At 41.1% G+C, this 12162-nt stretch overlaps 1 protein-coding gene across 2 annotated transcripts; it reads right to left on the bottom strand.

The window, feature by feature from the left end:
- SULT1C4 (sulfotransferase family 1C member 4) lies at nucleotides 1-9045 on the bottom strand. 2 transcript variants are annotated; one of them, XM_033147665.1, is made up of 8 exons: nucleotides 8802-9045; nucleotides 7538-7743; nucleotides 5844-5972; nucleotides 5045-5142; nucleotides 3428-3554; nucleotides 2575-2669; nucleotides 2218-2398; nucleotides 1-1116 (listed from the first exon to the last, which is right to left on the bottom strand). In XM_033147665.1, the coding sequence occupies exons 2-8, from the start codon at nucleotides 7707-7709 to the stop codon at nucleotides 1004-1006; spliced, it is 915 nt and encodes a 304-aa protein (XP_033003556.1). In that variant the 5' UTR covers nucleotides 7710-7743; nucleotides 8802-9045; the 3' UTR covers nucleotides 1-1003. The 2 variants fall into 2 exon arrangements, with proteins under 2 accessions (XP_033003556.1, XP_033003555.1); XM_033147664.1 differs by having other exon boundaries at nucleotides 8843-9045.
- Nucleotides 9046-12162: the final 3117 nt, after the last annotated feature.

Below are 12162 nucleotides of genomic sequence, written 5' to 3'. Positions count from 1 at the left end.
TGAGGTTGTGTGCACTAAAACAACTTTATTAAGCGTAAGACAGAACAAAGGAAAACATGTCTCTTCTTGCTGAAGAAGAAAGTAACAAACGGAAACAGAATAAAGTAAATATCCACTCCCTTGATTCCAACAATCAGTGCTAGGAATTCATAACACAGACATGTGATCCACACAGTGGGAGGAATAGAAAACCCAACAAGCATGTCCTGCCATCTCTGTCACAACGAGCAACTCCTGTATGACCTTTTGTTCTTCCTGAGCAAGTCCGAGGAGGAGAGGACAAAAACTGATCAAGGGAGACAGGGGTGCTGAGAGACAGGAGTGAAGACATAGGATATATTTATTTATTTCATTTGAAGTGGAGTGGAGAATGGAGGGATCATTTCAAGAAGAAATGGGTGAGGTGGGGCTGCCTCAGAGGCAGAAGAGAAGAAAATGCTGGATTGGGAAACTCTCAATCCCATTCCAGCGTTGTTTTTCATTCTGCCTCCAGGACAGTCCCCCACCTGCTCTCCCCTGAAATAAACCAGTTGGGAACCCTAGGAATTGGCACAAGAAATCGCTTTGAATATGAAAAAAATGAAGGGATGAAAGGATCCTCTTTTCACGCCAAGGACAAACCTTTCCAAACTTCTGCTTTACACACACACACAAAAGTTACTCCCCAAATTCTGTGTTAGAGACTGAGAGAGAGTGGGGAGCCAAAACTGCCATTAAGCAAGCAGAAACCCGATCTTCAATTCACATTTTAAGTTGAAATGACTGCTACAGTATAGCCTACTTTATACTGAAGAAGATAATGAAGACCAGCAAGTATAAAAGGATTTGTACAAGAAAGTGTGATGGATTAAGACTTCTGCAGTGTATTCCTATGCATGTCTTCTCAGAACTAAGCTATACCAAGTTTAATTGGGCTTGCTCTCAAGCAAATATGTATTCTATAAGGTTGTGTTTTTAATAAAGTAACATACTAATAGGATAATAGAGTTTACACTGTTCCTTCTTAAAGTTCCATGCGGAAAGTCAGAGAAGTTCCTGCCATGTTCTTTTTATACTCTGCATCAAATTTCTCATTTTGTGCCACAGTAAAATGGTTCTTCCAGTCCCCAACAGTTCCTAGAGCAGAGAAAGCCAAAGACAGAGAATATTCAGTTTCGCTTAAAAAAACAAATTCTACTGTTCAAAGGTCACAAATTTGGAAGATACTAGCAAAAAGACCCACAACTATTGGGAACAAACTACCATTAGCACACAGGAAAAATGATTTAATCCTGGAAAACAGGAGTATTACTAGGCCTTTAAAAAACTCGGGGCACAGTCCCCAACACACATCTTCATATGCTTGGAGAGAACTGTTGCTTATGTACATATTAAGACTAAAGCAAGTCTTGTCAGACATCTAACACAGCTCCTCTCTCTCATGTGCAGTTCTGCCTTGTGGGGATAACCAGCATCTGGGACGACCAGTAATTCCCGGAGTTCCTGCTCCCACTGGCTGTGAAAGGGTCTGCTGGTTATGAACCTGAAGGTCGTGAGATTGTTGTTGGGAGTTCTGAAGGTTTCCGAAGGTTTCTGAAGGTTCCGGAGGCTCCGGAGGTTTTCGGATAGGAAAGATAGGCAAAGCTAAAGAAGTGGCCAAAACTAAGAAGGCCAAACAAACTTTTGAAATAAAATAAATAAAGACTAAGAGACTGCAGTCAATGGTGAAGTTGCGCTCTACTGCTGCTCTGTGCGGCTTGGTTTCTCTTTCGGTTTCTCTCTAGCTTGTCTCGCATGGATGTTCTCTGAATTTAGGAGCGTCCAAATGATGGGCGATCGTGCACACGCGCACTGCACCAAACCAGAAAGTATCCCCCAAATGTCATAAAGATGTAATTAAAAGGGGCAGAACATGTGGGAGCATGGTGGAACGGGCTTACGCATGCTCTGCTGATGTGTGCTAGGGTCTGGAACAGAACCCACCCTGCAAAAAGAGGATTGCCTGTACACACAATATCCAGCAAGCACAGATCAACACACCACTAGAGAACAGGTAAAGCTGACCTGTGATTGGAGTCCTACTGAATTGCACCCAGCCACCCAGCCAAGCTTTCCAAAAAAAGGTTTTCCAAAAGGAGGGGTAAGGGCAGGAGATCAGGACCAAAGTGCAAAAGACTCAGGCCTTCTGCTCCCTGAGTGGCACCCCTGTAGAAAAACAATGAACCCCCCCCCCCGCACCTTTTCTCATGAATGGGGAGATTGAATGGTTCAGTATCTCTTGAGGCATAAAGGTGTAGTTTGCCATGGGATTATCTTTCATGACTTCAAATTGTGTGTAATGGATTATCTTATCTAGAACCTCCTTTTCTAGGTCCTTCTCCAGGAAGTGCAGGATCTTCTGAATTTCACACCTTGGATTCTGTGGAAAGCGAGGGAATTAAATCCAGGCATTAACCAGGAATAGGAAAATAAACCAACTGTTAATCAACAATGCAGTCCTGCAAATGTTTACTATACTAAGTCAATTTTAGGTTTAAATCCCTGTAGTCTAGTGTTAACTTGTTTGTGGTCTGAAGCCTAAAAATAAACACTCACTTCTTTTATATCTTCATAGAAGAGGTAAAGAATCCGGTACTTGTTTTTCGCCTCCCACCAGCCTTTTACATGATCATACCAGGAACCCCAGAGCACTACGGGATAAAAATGAATTAAGCAGCTTAAGGAAGAATTTCATATCACAGACTAAAGAGACTATAAACTTAAACAAGGACATGTTACAGATTTACGAAATATATGTCAAGCTTGTTCGCGACAGAAGAAAATTCACTGGGGCCAAACAGTTCCATGACTACAATGACAGGAAAGACAATGAAAAAAAAAGTTAATTTATTCCCAGGTCGTTGTTAGACAACACCGATTCAGGGGAATAAGCTGGATAACTGCTATGACCAGAGTTTGTTATGATGGAACAACTGTCAAATCACACCCAAACTCAGAACATTTAATGTGCTCTAGCTTGGCAACTGTTTCCTAAATAAAAAAGATAATTGCCTCAACATCAAGACTGTAGCAAAGTGGACCAAGGGGCACATTCCCTTCCGGAATGAGGAACAGGCAGGAGACTTCCTAAACAGGATACCTTCTGCTCCACTCATCCCAGCTTCTTCCCTTGGCTCATAAATCAATCCCATCTAAAACAGATTGTGCTCTTATTCCCAGATCAGAAGCTCGTCTTATATGCAGCAGCAGCTGCATCTTGTCTGAACGAAGCTTGAGTTTGTTTGTCCCCTTCTAACTAGAAAGGAGCCACATGCAATGTTTGGCAAAACGTTTTTAATATCCCATTATCAGTTTGCTACTTGAATTTAAAATACATAGATAAATGATTGAGTTCTTTTTTATATAAAAAAGGAAATGTAGAAAATATGGCACAAAGCATTCCATTCACCTTTTCCATCTATGTATTTCTGAAAAAATTCCTCCCATGTTCCTGGCTCAGGCATCACTTGATTCATTCTGTGGAAGTGATAATAAGAAACTAGATTGTCTTTGGCATTTCTTGCCACGTAGATGACCTGCGGTGGGTATAGAAGTGAGAAGATACCATTATTCGCCTGTGGATAAAGTGCAAGTGCACTTTCATAATACTAGAACGCAGGATCGTCCGGTGAAGTTCAGTTTTGGAAGACTCAGGAGGACAGGCAGAAGAAATTGCCTCTTCACAACAGTGCATTGTTAAATTATGGCAGTTGCTTCCACCAGATGCGGTGATGGCCGCCAACTTTGATAACTTTAAAAGGGGTCTAAACAAATTCATGGAGGTTTAGGCTATCAGTGGCTACTAGTCACAATGGTATCCCCTATTAGAGGCTGTATGTCTCTGAATACTAGTCTCTGGGGGAACAACAGCAGGAGAGGACCATTGTTCTTATATCCTGTTTTTGGGCTTCTATAAGCATCTGGTTGGCCACTGTGAGAACTGGATGCTAGACCAGATAGGCCTTTGGTTTGATCCAACATGGCTCTTCTAGTTCTTAAACATGAACTAGATCATTCTAGTGGTGTCTGTCTCATGTTCCCCTATATTGTCTCCAAGTGTCCCTATTTTCCAGGGACAGTTCTGGATTTACAGAAGCCACCCCAATTTCTCATTTGGTCCTGGAATATCCCACTTTTCCTTAGGACACCCCTATTTTCATCAGAGGGTATGGAGTTATGCAACTCCCGAGCCAAGGAGATAAGTAACTATACAACCTTTAGAAGACATCTATAGGTTGTATAGGCAAGTTTTTAAAAAAATGCTTAATTATGTTTTATATATGTTGAAAGCTGCCCAGAATGGCTGGGGCAACCCAGTCAGATGCTCAGGGTATAAATAATAACATTATTGTTGTTATTGTTGCTGCTGTTATTGAATAGGGCATCCCTATTTTCATTGGAGAAATGTTGGAGGGTATGAGAGAAAGAAAAAGAAAGAAAGAAAGAAAGAGAAAGGACAATAGCACTGAGACTGAAAGGGACACAGAGACCTGACCTGCTCTCTATGAGAATCCAGTGCTATGGCATTGGGGAGCCTTATTGGGAAACCTAATAGATAAGTAGGATATGTTGGAGTGTTAATGATGTGTCCCCCTCTTATGCTCAGCCTCTGTATATATCTGTAAATAAATTCTGATTTTACAGAAACGCCATTGGTGTCCAGTGACTTCATTCAAAGGAAACCGACTCCAGGGCTTCCCTGAAAGCTCTCCCTACTCATAGATTGGGATACAACACTCTAGAAACCTGCCAGTATTCTATTCAGCTGCAATTCAACTGCAAGCAAAATATTTATTAATTCATTCCTTATATTTCTATCGTGCCTTTCCTCCGAGGAAGTCAAGGAGACATCTGTGGTTCTTCCTCCATTTTATCCTCACCACAACCCTGTGGAGGTACATTTGGCGGAGATACAGTAACTGCCCCCCAAGGTCACTCAGTGAGCTTCACGACTATGTGGAGATCTCTGAACCCAATCCTAGTATGACGCTAACCTGCTTGCCAAGCTTCCTGCCCAACCCATTACCTTACAGTTTTGTTCCCAGAACGACGGAGGCACCAGTTGTACAGGAAGATGAGTTTTCAGTGTTCTTGGTGAGGGCATGGCTTCAGCTTTATCCAAGCCTGAGAAACAAGTCATTGTTATTCAACAGTATGCTTTAACCTTATCCATCCAATACCATTTTGTAGGGCTACAGACCAGACTTTCCAAGACCCACGTGCAATGCTAATGCATTGCTAGATCTTAGCCTAGTGGAAAACATAAATGTTTATCTCCTTTCAGTGTCCTTTGGGCTTTGCCTTCAGGGGCATTGAAAAAAATAATGATCTCTTATCTTCATCTAGTCTCAGAATGTTGTCTGGAACATTCAGAGTCATCCTAGCCACTGATGACTTCACGGCTAATTTGACCCTCCTCTTAGGACAATTTGTTCAATGCTTTTCTATTTTTCTATTTTCATTCATATCTTTATTCTATTTCATGATATATTTTAGGTGATTTTGTTTTTTGATAATTTTTTCAAAGCAAAAAAAAAAACAACAGTATGGCTTTGGGTAGGAGAAGATGGAGCAATTTTCTGCTTTTGACAGTTAAGACGAGTGACAAGAAAAGAAAATAAGCATTGACTTCCTAACAGTCCTTTTCTGACACTCACTTTGCCACTTTCAGAATGAAATATGACATTCCAGCAAATAATCCTGGATCTTATTAGCCACTCCATTTTCTTTAGGGACACTTTCATAATATGGATATTCATTTGAATTTCTTAGCAATATTTTATCAGATAATTTTACAGAAGTTGACCTGCAGATCTGTAGCTTACCAGTGGGCAAAGTCTTGTGCAGCACCCATTCGATAAAAGGTTGCCGCTCATAAGTGGAAGCACGCTTGCATTTCTCAATGTCGCCGTCACATTGGATCATGTCTACAATCTCCTGTGTCCATGTTGTGCCTGATAATATATGGAAACAAAAGAAGAGTTTGGTCTTGTGGCACAAGATTTATGAGTTCATAATTTTCCATGGACTGGAGCCAGAAAATATTAGAGTCCACATTACACACATCTCCCATCTAAAAGCAACGGATGGTTTGGCTAGCTCAATGCTGATTGTCGTTGTTATTTAGTCGTTTAGTCATGTCCGACTCTTCGTGACCCCATGGACCAGAGCACGCCAGGCACTCCTGTCATTCACTGCCTCCCGCAGCTTGGTGAAATTCATGTTAGTAGCTCCGAGAACACTGTCCAACCATCTCGTCCTCTGTTATTCCCTTTTCCTTGTGCCCTCAATCTCCCCCAACATCAGGGTCTTTTCCAGGGAGTCTTCTGTTCTCATGAGGTGGCCAAAGTATTGGAGCCTCAGCTTCAGGATCTGTCCTTCCAGTGAGCACTCAGGGCTGATTTCCTTAAGAATGGATAGGTTTGATCTTCTTGCAGTCCATGGGACTCTCAAGAGTCTCCTTCAGCACTATAATTCAAAAGCATCAGTTCTTCAGCGATCAGCCTTCTTTATGGTTCTGCTCTCACTTCCATACATCACTACTGGGAAAACCATAGCTTTAACTATACGGACCTTTGTCGAGCAAATAACAACAAATGTTGCTTTTAGATAAATATAAATCTGGGGGGCATCAAGGATACATTTGTCAACTGGGAGTGCAAAATGCATAAGGATTATATGTTAACTTTAAAGCTATGTTCCCCACCCTATAATGCAAGAAAAGGCTTATGCACCTTATGACCTACCGCCAGGAAGGTGTGACCTTCTTGACATGCCTGCTGCTTGTAGCAGCCATTGGTATCCAGTTCTGGCTATTTTCCTGTGTATACTGTCCATGTACACATATCCTTCATGAGGGACAGACTCCACATTTCACACTTGTATTTATAATAGCAGTCCAACGCCCCCCTTTTAAAGTTGAAAAAGGTTATATGGGAGAGGTTATGGGGTGGAGGAAGGAAAAACAGCAGAGGAAGATTTTTGTTGGGATTTGAAAAATGCATTTGCAAAAATAGTATAGGCTATAAAGTTTTAAAGCTTCCACATTACATGCATTGGCTTACAAATCCTCAACTCTTTCATGTTCAGCCTGAATTTGTCTGGGTCATTAAATGCTATCTTTTGAACCCTTTGTTGGTCCAACAACATTATGTGCTTTCAGTGACAAGCAATCACAAGGCATATCACTATGAATCATACTACCATCTACTGCAAGCAGGCATTTCATGGGCAACATACACATTCGTTATAAACAATAGGTCCTGTTTGCAAATCCATGAGTCACAAATGTATTAACAGAGATTTTTAAATATGGTGCAATGGGAACAATCCGCCAGGAGGTTCTGAACTCCTTGAAAATGTTTATGGGTCTTCTTGAGCAAGATAATTTTCTGGTGTGTTGCATCCAATCGATGCAAAGGTCTAGCGAAAACTACTGCAAGTCTTGGGTCACATTACGTGCCTGGTAAGTCAAAGATGCCTAAGTAGCCCCCCTTATCTTTCCTGCTTGCATACTCACCTGCCTTTGCATATGTTGCTATGAGCAGGTCATCAGGCTTGGCTTGGAAAGCCCAGATTTTATGCCACTTGTCACAGATCTCCTTTGTAAGAGGAATCCCTCTCACCTCACCAACTTCAAATCGTTTCACATCCCAGTCCAGCTTCAGTTCTTTCATCTTTTCCAAGGGCATGGAGAAGGCGCACTTCAGCAATTGCTTTGCTCTCCTTTAAAGAAGAATGTTACTTTATACCTGGGACCTGGGCCAAGAACCAGCTGAAGTGGCAGCTAACACCACCAAGAAGTGTGGATACTACAACTTCCTCATTTAAGCTCTTCCTACAATACTTTCCATCCATCCATCCATCCATCTATCCATCCTTATTTAGCCACTCATGCTACACCTGTTTGTAGCTCCACTCCTTCAAAGCTCCTCTTGCTTGCTCCTTGCCATTCTGTGCCTCAAAGCCCCACCTGTCCTCCATGATCATTAAATGGAGCTCCATGCTCTTAGGCAACATATTGCTGAATACCAGACGTTGGGGACAAAGCGCAGGGCCAGGCCTTTGCGCTTTGCTTGAGTCAATTGGCTGGCTAATGTGGAGACATATGGGACTTATCCCCTGAATTACTCCTTTGCACCTGCACCTGCTACTGCAGTATAACATCAGTTTTGCAGAATAATGCTGAGGCGCAAGTAAATTGCCCAAGACCCACACCAACTAAGTTCAAGCCATACACCGGGCCTCAAAGCACTATGCTTCTAATTTTCCAATCAAATAGACCAGGACATTTCTGAGAACTCAGAGGCATTGGGCTGGATTCAACTAAACCAGTGTGCTAGGCGAAGCCAACCCAATGCTTCCTGTTAGTGCAATGGGGCCTTTAACCTCCCAACGCCTCCCTCTTATTCACTCTGGGGGGGCTGGAAGAACCTCCAGAACAACACACAAGGGGAGGAGAGGTAGATTGTTCCATCTGGAAAGCAGAAATGCTTGTGCTGATGGAGCAACAGAAATATTATGATGAAGATGAAATCCCCTCATAGGTAGAAACAACACAAATACAATATATGAAACTGCCTTATGCCAAACTGTTGGTACATTTGACCCTAGCATTTCCTGATCTGACTGGAGAATGACACAGTGCATCTCTCCCATCACCTACTATTTAATCCCTTTAACTGGAGATGCCAGATATTGAACCTAGCAAACATTCTGCACACAAGATATATGTTCTGACACTACGTTATGGCCCCTCATCTCTGCCACAGCCAGATACTCACAACACAAATTGGAAGAGGGATTGGGAGTTTCTCTTAAACACCTTGTACACTTTCCTCTCAGCTGGATGGCTTGGCACTGTAAAGGGGACGTAGTCTTCTTCTCAAAGCAAGGTGTTGCTCTGAACCTTGGAGCTACAAGAAAAATCCTTGTCCTTGGAAGCTGCCTGTTGGTGGCACAATTGTGGGATATGGAGTACAGTACTCTTACCTCCCAACAAGGACACAGGAGTTGTGTGAGGATTTCGATAGAACCTACATTTCTCTTGTGAATGGGGAAATAAAAGGAGGTGGAGAAGGAGGTGGAGAAGGTGTTTCAGAAAGAGCCAATAGCAACAGAGGTGTCATGTGCTGTAGCTTTTTGAACCTTGCTCTTTACCTTATCTCCATGGGTTAATGCCCCAAATGGAAATATTTCACACAAATGGAGTTCACACAGTGTAAAAATTAACTAATGGAGAATGCAATGAATCAGATATCCAAGGTATTAGGGAAGGAACTGGGGTAAAGAGGAGAGATAAAAATAAGCATGAAGCTCCATTGAGTTAAATAGGACATGTGCTAATGAAATGCCAGTAAGTGCTATGGGTACAACAGATTTTGCTTCTTCACATAACCTTTCCTCTTTACATGCCAGTTTGCCTCTCTCCACCTGGAACCTTCAAGAGGAAATCCAATACTCGGTTATGCAACCATCAAGATAATAGGTTAATCCCTAGTTTAAACAGAATGGAAATGCGTGAATATAAAAGAAAGATAATGTTTGATATCCTTGTTTTTCTTTTGCTCATTGTTGAGGAAAGGCACACCCGATGCCACATACCCTGGGAGCAGGTCAGGATTAAAGCAACTGGAAGCCCTGAACTAGGAGACTTTGGGAGGCCCAGACTTAATAGCACCTGATCACGAGAAAGAAAGCCTCATTCTATTTTTTATCTTCTCAGTGAAAGTAGGACATTGATGAATTTTTAGCATTGATAAAAAGATTGTTTATCAGTTTATAACCTTTAATAAGTTTACAAAAGTATGAAATTAATGAAGATACTCACAGAGAACATTCATAGGAGAAACATAGCTATCTTATAACATTACACTATACAGTCTTACCTTGGTTTTCGAACAGCCTAGTTCTCGAACATTTTAGCTCCTGAGTGATTGAAACCTGGAAGTGAGTGTTCTGGTTTTCGAATGTTCTTTCAGAAGCGGAACATCTGACAGGGCTTCCGTGGCTTCTGACTGGCTGCAGGAGCTTCCTGTAGCCAATCAGAAGCCTCACTTTGGAAGACGAACACTTTGGAAGTCGACTTCCAAGGTACGGCTGTATACAAAGTCAGAACAGTTCCTTTCGAACTCTTTTTTGGATGTGAACTTATCAATTATATCATTAAAATCAGTAAGTCACAGTTAATCATTTTCTGTGCAGAGAATGCTTAGATAAAGACAATTGATCTTGGGACATTAGAACATTCTTTATCCCTTTTAGTCTAGAAAAATGATCTTTCACCAGTACAGTTTGTAACCGTTAAACACAGAAACAGTTTGTAACCATTAAACTGTTTGTAACCATTAAACACAAGGACAATCTGAAAATTGTGTCCACGTTTGAAAAAGTTCTCTGAATTTTCTCCTGGAATATTATTTGATACATATCTTCGTGGCTGAAATTATCTTTTTCAGGGTGAGCTTGTTTGACATACAGGTGTGCAAGGGTTCATCAACTAGACTAAGCTCAACATCCTTTGGATAACTCTTGCATCAACATCCTGATGCCATTGTGAATCTGTTCCTTGGTTGCTTGGACATTCACAAAAAATGTCAAATTGCCAACAACACTTCTATATACTTTTCTGTCTAGGTTGGCTGCAAGAATATCCATGACAGGGATAAATGAATTTACCCTAAATTTGTCTCTTGGAGAAGAGTTCGTCTATGGCCTCAGGTCCTGTCTTATTACCATAGCTGTCAACTCCCCCCCCCCCTTTTAAGGGAAATTCCCTTATTCCGAATAGGATTCCTCGCAAGAAAAGGGAAAAGTTGACAGCTATGCTTATTACTGTTTTGCTTTTTCATACTCTCTGCTTTCTTTTGACAGTTTTGTACCCTAAGTAAATTTTGCTTGCTGTTCAATTTCGTCAAAATTAATCTGAGTGTTTGATACAAACTGCAATAGCGAGATGTAAATATTTGCACATGTGCTCAATGAAAGTTGTGCCTTGCCAACTTTAAGAAATGGGACTAGCAAATGTGTCTAAATGTGAAGCATGATAATGAATTCAAATTCTTCCATTTTCTGTAGAATATTTTCAGCCTGTCATCTAGTATCTCCTTTTTTTCGGTTTCATCACAGTAAATATAGCAGAAGGCTTCAACATAGCTAATACAAGGTAACCTAGAAATTTATTGCCTGGCTCAGTTCTGCAGCTTGTATTTTCCCCTCATAACCCAAATTTATGTAAATACTACCGTTTATTATTTTCTAACATTCACTAACAGACTCTGGTACCCTCGATTTCTGACACTGCTATTCTGAGCACAGGTTGACCTCTGTGGAAGTACAAGAACAGCTTGACAGGGATTTTAGCTAGATAGTCAAATAAGAGGCTGTAGAGAACAGTCAGTACAAAAGTGCAATAAATATAATGGAAACAGAAGGAGAAGGAAAGAGCAGTAAAAATTTATGCCACTGATGGTGCTGGCATGCCAAAAAGCTCTCATCACATCAATGGCAAGCTTTTACTTTAATTAGATCTATTGATTTTCAGTGCTTAAGTTGATAAACTGCTATACATATTTCAGCATTTCTGAATGCTATATTTAACTTTTTAAAGTAACACATACTGGGAAAAGGTGACCTTAGAACCTTCTATTTCTTTATTAAATGAATTCAATTAAAATGTTCTTGGGCAGGCTTCCAATTTATGAAGTATCGGGAAACCAGGATCTTGTAGTTTTAATTCTCTGATCTCGGCAACCCCCCCCCCCAAAAAAAAACCCGTGGGATTGATTTGGAAAAGAAAGTTGCCCTCTTTATAGATTGGTCAGCCGCTAAACTTTGTTTACCTGGTTTTGTTTTTGTTTTTGTTGTATTGCTTCTATTAAATTTCACCAATATGCAGTGTGTAAGAGAAGCTACTTTGTTTAAAACACTGAGGTGTAGTACAGTATTTTCTTACAAACTCAGTGTTTTGTCCACAGTAACAGTACTAATCCAATCTCCCCCTAGTGGCTGCTTCTAAAAGCACTCTGTTGATTTCGGATGCAGAACTTCTCACTTTCCTGGAATAGAACCCTTTTCTGGGAGTAAGCCCCACTGAATTTAGTGGCACTTATTTCTGAGGAGACCTGCCTAGAATTTCACTGCCAA

This window comes from Lacerta agilis, chromosome 4 (assembly GCF_009819535.1).
Source record: "Lacerta agilis isolate rLacAgi1 chromosome 4, rLacAgi1.pri, whole genome shotgun sequence".
NCBI classification, from domain to species: domain Eukaryota; kingdom Metazoa; phylum Chordata; class Lepidosauria; order Squamata; family Lacertidae; genus Lacerta; species Lacerta agilis.
This window is presented reverse-complemented; position numbering and strand designations above follow the sequence as displayed.

What these genes read in the sequence shown, in the direction of transcription:
- SULT1C4 (XM_033147665.1), bottom strand. Translation starts at nt 7,709, where the DNA reads ATGCCCTTGGAAAAGATGAAAGAACTGAAGCTGGACTGGGATGTGAAA. An exon ending in TCTGGGAACAAAACTGTAAG is followed by an intron (nt 3,555 to 5,044) that starts GTAATGGGTTGG and finishes TACCCACCGCAG; the next exon opens with GTCATCTACGTGGCAAGAAA. An exon ending in CTCCCCATTCATGAGAAAAG is followed by an intron (nt 1,117 to 2,217) that starts GTGCGGGGGGGG and finishes TCTCTGCTCTAG; the next exon opens with GAACTGTTGGGGACTGGAAG.